Raw genomic sequence first — 7,129 nt, 5'->3', positions numbered from 1 at the left:
CATCCATTGAATGAGATCAATCTTCTACTCATGTCAAAGGAATCCACTAATATATCCGGAAGCTCTATACTTGAACTTCAAAGTAGGTCAATAGTTCAATCATGCATCATTCATGCATATCCATGTGATTGACCGAGCATCACTACGCTCCTATAGCCCATGAAACTGCGCTATCCAATCAATCTTACATGCTAGTCCATAAATGAAATCATTTATGTCCAGTTTAATGATTCCGAACTAGGAACTTAAATAATATATGAATTTAGTTCACCTGTGGGGTTTCATTCAAGAGGTCATCAACCTAGTGAGCCCATCAATTCATAATTATTTTGGACATTTTATTTAATCTTGAAACCACGATTAAATAAGATTGAAACTTTGTTCAATTGATAAACATAATTCTGCAAGCTAATGTATTTACTTTTGTGATATGCTTTCTCAAAACATACACAACTAAAATTACATAACTTGCTTCAATCCAAAAAGACTTTAGTATGACTCTCATACCTTGGTCATGGAAGGGGTTCAGTAAGTAGAGTTCATGAGACATTCTCATAAACATGAACTTTGCAATTTCTAAATTTTATAATCATTTTCATCTCCATACACTAATGTAGACACCCATTTGTGTCTCCCCAAAACCAAACCCAGTGATGAATGCCTTTCACGTTGTGTTATTATCGAATTAGGTGAAAGTGATTTGAAAGTCGAGTGTTGCGGTTTAGTTTTAATTAAATTCTTTTCTCTCTGTTTTTGAAAATGACTTTATTTATTTGAAAATAGCCGAACCAGTTTAGTTTGGTCCATAATTAAGGTCCAATAATGGTGTAGTTGGATGGGGCTTGAAAAGACCTTTCCAACGATATATTATAAGCCCAATTCCGATGAATAATGAGGAAGTTATGGCCAAAATACTAAACTGGGCCCAAACCGGATTTTACCTACGACCCAATGATCATGAGGAGGGTCCAAAGGTTTAATCCTATTCCTAAACTAATTAGGATTGATTAGAATCTTCTATAAGTTTCTAAAATATCTTAATTATCCTTTTTTGAAAAGATAAGATCATAGAATTTGATTTAAATATAAACTTTCATTTTTTAAAACTTTCCTAATTCTATTCGGATTTAAACATGTTCAAAGATAGTCAGATATTATTTTTGTGCCTCATATTTTTTATCCAAATTTTATATGGTTGGATAGATCTTGAAATTATCTTTCCAATGATATATTATAATATTAAATCCGAGCTATAACGAAAAAGATATTAAAGATATACGAAACTCTATCCAAAACTGACAATGTCCCACTATTTCGTCCATATCTTTTTATCTACAAAATATTTTAATCTGATTCCAATTTCATTAGAAAGTAGACTTCAAGAGCTTTTCAACGACATATTATATGACTTATTTGGACTTCTGGATCAAAAGATATGATAAAAACAAAATTCGTAAAAACTGCTGTCTACGAGTTTTATTTCGATTTGAATTCGGATTTCTTTTCTTATTCTTCGACCTTCTCTTTTTTCTTATAAATAGAGGTCTTATCTCCCCTTTTTCATCATCAACAATCAACTACTATCAATTCTCATTCAATTCTCATCCTTAATTCTCTCTTTTCTCTCTCGAGCAATATTTGCTTTCTTTCTCTCTCTTTTTCTAAACTAGCTTTTTTAAAATACAATATTCCGCATTCGCTAGACTTAGAGTCATCTAGCCAAGTTCGAAGTTGCCTTCGCCCTAGACGTGCAAGGTTGATATTTCTGAGGGTTTGGTCCAAAACTAGTCTAAACTTTATTTAATTTGATTTTAATTTAATTCTTTAATAATTGTTCTTTATTGATTTTCATTGAAGTTTACTAACTTGTGTATTTTGTTATTAGAAAGAGGTACGAGGCTTCAAAGTAAGTAGATTAGCTTACTTCCTATTTCTTTCACAATGTAGATTGCATGCTTATTATTGTTTATGATTCCTAGTGTCATGTTAGGATGCTTTTAATGCTTTCTAGTATCATGTTAGGATGTTATCTTATGCTTTCTAGTATCATGTTTAGGATGTCTCTTATCTTTCTAATATCATGTTAGTACCATGTTAGGTTAAAGCTTCGATCTTTATTGCTTAGTGACATGCTGGGACTTGTTATTAATCTTGTTAGTATCATGCCTAGGATCTTGCTATTATTATTAAGCTTTATTATGCCTTATCATGTTATTATCATCGTTATTATTTATTGTTTATTATTATGTTGCTTGATATTTTATTTGTTATTGCTTGATCACGCCTTTTATGCAGGTTTAAAGGGAATTTGTACTTGAAATCACGCTTAATAAGATAATTTATTAATTTGGTTTAGGCTAATGTGATTTTAATTCAAGTGATCGCCAATAATAGTCTTATTTGTGCATTAATTTCAACCAACATAGATAAACAGGGTAGGTTTAATATAATATTTGTATGTTATTCGAAAAGCGCACATGAATACGAGCAGAACAAAGTAGAGTCCTATTTTATAGGACGGGTCCTTTCTTTTGTAGATTGGATTCGTACCCTCATCCCCGGACCCTGTTTGGTTCAAGACCTTATGGAGTAGTTGATGGTCCTTTTGGATTGTCTTTTGGGTTTACAAGTTCCTAAAACTTGTTGGCGACTCTTTTTACTCTTTGTCTTTCCCTTTGAAACGCCACCGTACTTTAGTGTATGATCACAGTGGGGTTCAAGTTTGGGGTTATCATAATGCTTGAAATATTCCCTACAACTAAGAATTTTCCTTCGCCCTTTCGCAAGGAATTTAGGAATTTCTAATTTGTATTCCAACGTTACATTGAATTTCGATTGAAATCTATCATCACTTGTTCTTTAAAACCCGTGAATCAAATAGACGAGTATAGTCCATGGCATGCATGATGCATCCTTTGCGAATTGCATAAGGATCATCACTCAAGGTCTGAATTTCATCAACCTTTCTCAAGGTATTGAATCATTAAGCAACGTGCCATGTCACATGGGATTGAAACTCTTTTCAATATAATGTTGAACCTTATAAGAATCTTATCAATATAAGCTTCTTAACCAAAACTCAAACATCCTTCGAGACCTATCTCTATAGATCTTGAATCCCAAATGTACTCATCATCCTCTTCAAGGTTTTTTCATACAAAATGCATTACCCACCACTTGACTCTTCAAGCAATGAATAATTGCTCTTTATACTAGACCAAGAAGACTTCATAGCTCCCACTAAACATCTTGTACATACAAGACCTTTTCTTCATTTTACGAGAACATCAAACGATTTGATTAACTCACAAAATTAAGAACATTAACTCCCTGATGCTAACTTCAATCCATTATGGATATTTTATGCATCCCTAGGATTATTGGATCTTCAAACATTTGATTGTATCATATACAAATCTTATTTCATGAACAATTTCAAGAAAGTGTTTTGAAATCCATCTACCAAATTTCATAAGGTAGAAATCACTAAAGTATCTTTAATAGATCTCTGCAACATGATTAATGTAAAGGTTTCATCGTAATCATAGTCATACTATGAATTAGTTGAATCCTTTAAGAAGTCTTTGCTTTAGTTATAAAACATTTTTCTTTCTTGTCTGCTTTGCTTACAATCAGGGGCGAAGCCAGGATTTTCAAGTCCTAGGGGCCGGACTTGTTAAACAAGGGATTGATGGAAAAAAAATTAAAATGTACTAGAATTTTATTGTTACAAAAAACATTAGTTGAATCGTACTCTACGATTTTTCATGGTAGCAAAATCATCAATCAAAGATTCAACACTAAAATCTACAACAATCTCTTTTCCTATGTATACAACCAAAACATCTCTAAGAAAATCATCCTCCATTTTACTCCTTAGTTGAATTTTGACGATATTCATTGCAGAAAAGGCACGCTCACAAGTTGCTGTAGAGACAGGAAGGGTTAGCACAAGACAAATCAATTGATCAACAAGAGGATACGTAGACGATTTCCCTGTTGTAGTTAACTCATGGCAAAGATGTGATAAGGTAGATAACTTATCGAATTGCATATTTACACAAATATCCAAGTAAAAATGTTGCAACTCACATTCAAGTTGATATTTTTCTTGTTCAGAGAAGTCTTAAGTGTAATGCTTTTGCACCAAGTGGCATATTTTATGAACATCAAAAGACTTAAAAGAGTCTTTAGGATCTAATGTTGCACTCAATATAAGAAGATCAATCATTTGTTCATCAAACCTATTATTAATTTCTTGTAGTTGTGAATCTGAAGCTGCAATAAATAAATCAACTCGATAATGATGCTCCATTGTTATTTTTCCACCTTGACGAGAACGAACTTTACCGGCTGTGTAAAGAGTAGTCATATCTGGAATATCAACATTATTCTTCTCACAAAAAGACTTCACCTTTTCAAACAAATCATCCCAACCAGTCAATCTAAAATTTTGTATCAAGTCTTTTGTTGTAGAAACAAGACTCATAGCACTCACTATATCTTGACCACGCCGTTGTAGAGCTTGGCATAAATTAGCAGTCACCCCTAAAAGTTCCCTCATCAAATGTAAAATAAAAATGAACTCAAAGGACATCAATGTATCATAAGCAGCATCAGCATTGGCACGTTGTTCAGAATTTCCTTCTTTAATAATGGATAGAAGAACACTACCTGTAGAAGAAAATGTCCTTACTAAACTGTTGATTGAATTCAAATGAGATGTCCATCGAGTATCAGCAGCACGCTGCAAGCTCCCTATTTGATTCAATCCTCTCCCAGTCTGAACCTCGTCATTAGCAATCTTATTTGCTAAATCATCTTTTTATGCAGCTTGTAACTCATCATGTCTTTTGGAAGATGCATCAACTATATTGACTATAATTGCCAATTTAGTGAAAAATTGTTATATGGGAATCACTTCTTTTGTAGCTCCAACCAAAGCTAATTGAAGCCGATGAGCAAAACAATGAACATAGTATGCATAGGGTGAATCTTTCAATATTAAAGCTTTCAAACCATTAAATTCCCTTCTCATATTAGAAGCTTCGTCATATCCTTGACCACGAATATTTTTTGGGTTCAAGTTATGATAAGACAAAACTTTATATAATTCTTGTTGCAAGGTAAATGATGAAGTGTTTTCCACATGAACAAGATCAAAAAATCGTTCTTTTAAAATTCCATCATGATCAACAAACCTTAAAACAATTGCCATTTGTTCTCTTAATGCCCTATCTTGAGATTCATCAAGGATGACACAAAATTTTGATTCTCCAATTTCCTTTCTTATTTTATCTTGCACTTTTTTCGCTAAAATTTGCAAAATCTCCTTTTGAATTGTGGACGACGTATATGAAGCATTCCCTACAAATAGTAGTGTTAGTTAAATGATGTTTGGGAGCATTGAATAAAATTACAAATCCTCTAAAACAATTTATTATGAGTACCTTGAGCATTTTGCAAAACGACTTTGTTCACATCTTTGTTGTATGAGGCTATAAACTTTATTAGCTCGAGAAAGTTTCCTTGATTCTTAGAGTTTACACTCTCATCATGGCCTCTAAATGGACAATTTTGCAATGCTAGCCAACGAACTGCATCAATTGAAGTTTTTAACCACAACTTGTTATTCTTAATCTCTTCTTCTGTCTGCCCTAAAAGTGCTGGTTCAATACGTTGATTTGTATTCAACAAGTCATCACACGCCTTTTGATTCTTATTGTGTTGGGAATTCGGACCTTTTCCCATATGATTCAAAAAGGAACAACTCTTTCCACTATTCACTTTTTTCCAATTAATAAACCCATCATGGGTAAAACATCTGGTTGCTTTATTTGTAAAAAGAAAGCATGGAAAACAGAATGCCGCATCTCTTGATGAAGAATATTCTAACCAAGGAAATTGTTTAAACCACGTTGATTGAAATGAACGACGATGTTTTTTTGGCCCAAAATAGGGATAATCATCTTGAATGGGTTGAAACGCTTTTAGTCTCAGATACTCCCTCCTTATTTGCTCACGCTCACTGGGATGATAGTCACTAATTTGTTTGCGTAGTCCGGGATCACGCTCAAGAGTACATGAGGTATTTATATCGTTAGTTTCAAATCTTGGAAATTTTTGAGGGTTATCAGTTTCGGGAATTGAAGTACCAGATCTTTTTTGCCCCTCAAAATTTGTGTTTTGCTCATTATCATCACTCAAATAACTTTTGGGATTTAAATTTGCCTTTGAAGTGGAACCCTCTTCTTGTTGATTTATGAACTTTTTTGTAAAAAAAAATCTAGTGTTTTTGATTTCATGATTTAACCTATATCAATGCAAAACAACAACTATCAAATTAAGTAGCATATAACCCTAAAATTTGATCTAATGGTCCATTCAATAAATTAAAAATTAGCTAAAATTATTAAATAAATAAACATATTAACCAAGTAGACAACTAATCACAATCATGTAAAGAACAATAAGAAATTTATTAATTAAATGAAATTACATAATTTAAAAAAAAAATTAATGAAGAAGAATTTTTGAAAAATACCTGTTTTGTTTGATTTGCTTAAGAGTAGAATCTCAATTCTCAAAGTATGATGCAGATTTTCGTTTTCCGTCATTAAGCTTATTTGCAGCTTAAGTCTTTGGGCTTTATTATCAAAATCAAAGCTCAAATTGAATAAGAAGCTTTTTCTAAAAATCTTAAAAACATGTGAGTGAGGGGAATCGAACCCAGGCTGCTTGGGAAGGAGTATCATCACCTAACCAATATGACAGGCTTCATTTGTTGTATAATGTGTGTCTTCAATACCATATATAATAATATCTAGGGGGGCCAAAATCAAGGGCCGCAAATCTGGGCCGGGGAGGCCGGGCCTCCACCAGCCCCCCCACCCCCCCGGTACCTTCTCCCTTGCTTACAATGGGTTTCACCCAATTTAGGCAAATTAATCAAGTGTCATACACTTTCTTACAGACTTAGAATCTATTTCAGATATCCTGGTTTTAAACCACTAGGAGTTATAATTTGTCAAATCATCCTTATTACTTGCATAATCATCATGTTCCAAAATAAATATTTTAGAACTCTTAGTCAATATGAAATCATATTTATTTGGCTAAGTTTATATAT

The 7,129-nt window shown here is 32.8% G+C and overlaps 1 protein-coding gene across 1 annotated transcript; it reads right to left on the bottom strand.

The window, feature by feature from the left end:
- Positions 1-4,126: 4,126 nt before the first annotated feature.
- On the bottom strand, positions 4,127-5,751 carry LOC145610649 (uncharacterized). The gene is made up of 3 exons (XM_081665954.1): positions 5,451-5,751; positions 4,922-5,367; positions 4,127-4,804 (listed from the first exon to the last, which is right to left on the bottom strand). Exons 1-3 carry the CDS (start codon positions 5,749-5,751, stop codon positions 4,127-4,129), a joined length of 1,425 nt encoding a protein of 474 aa, XP_081522080.1.
- Between the last annotated feature and the right edge of the window lie 1,378 nt (positions 5,752-7,129).

This window comes from Chenopodium album, chromosome 24, assembly GCF_948465745.1.
Source record: "Chenopodium album chromosome 24, dcCheAlbu1.1, whole genome shotgun sequence".
Lineage (NCBI taxonomy): Eukaryota > Viridiplantae > Streptophyta > Magnoliopsida > Caryophyllales > Amaranthaceae > Chenopodium > Chenopodium album.
Note: the sequence above shows the minus strand (reverse complement) of the source record. Positions and strands in the feature narration are given on the sequence as shown.

Excerpts from the sequence above, each read along its gene's own strand:
- LOC145610649 (XM_081665954.1), bottom strand. The coding sequence starts at position 5,751 with ATGGGAAAAGGTCCGAATTCCCAACACAATAAGAATCAAAAGGCGTGT. Across the intron at positions 5,368-5,450 it reads CGTTTTGCAAAATGCTCAAG|GGAATGCTTCATATACGTCG; the intron begins GTACTCATAATA and ends TACTATTTGTAG. Across the intron at positions 4,805-4,921 it reads TGGTTGGAGCTACAAAAGAA|ATTGCTAATGACGAGGTTCA; the intron begins GTGATTCCCATA and ends TTAGCAAATAAG.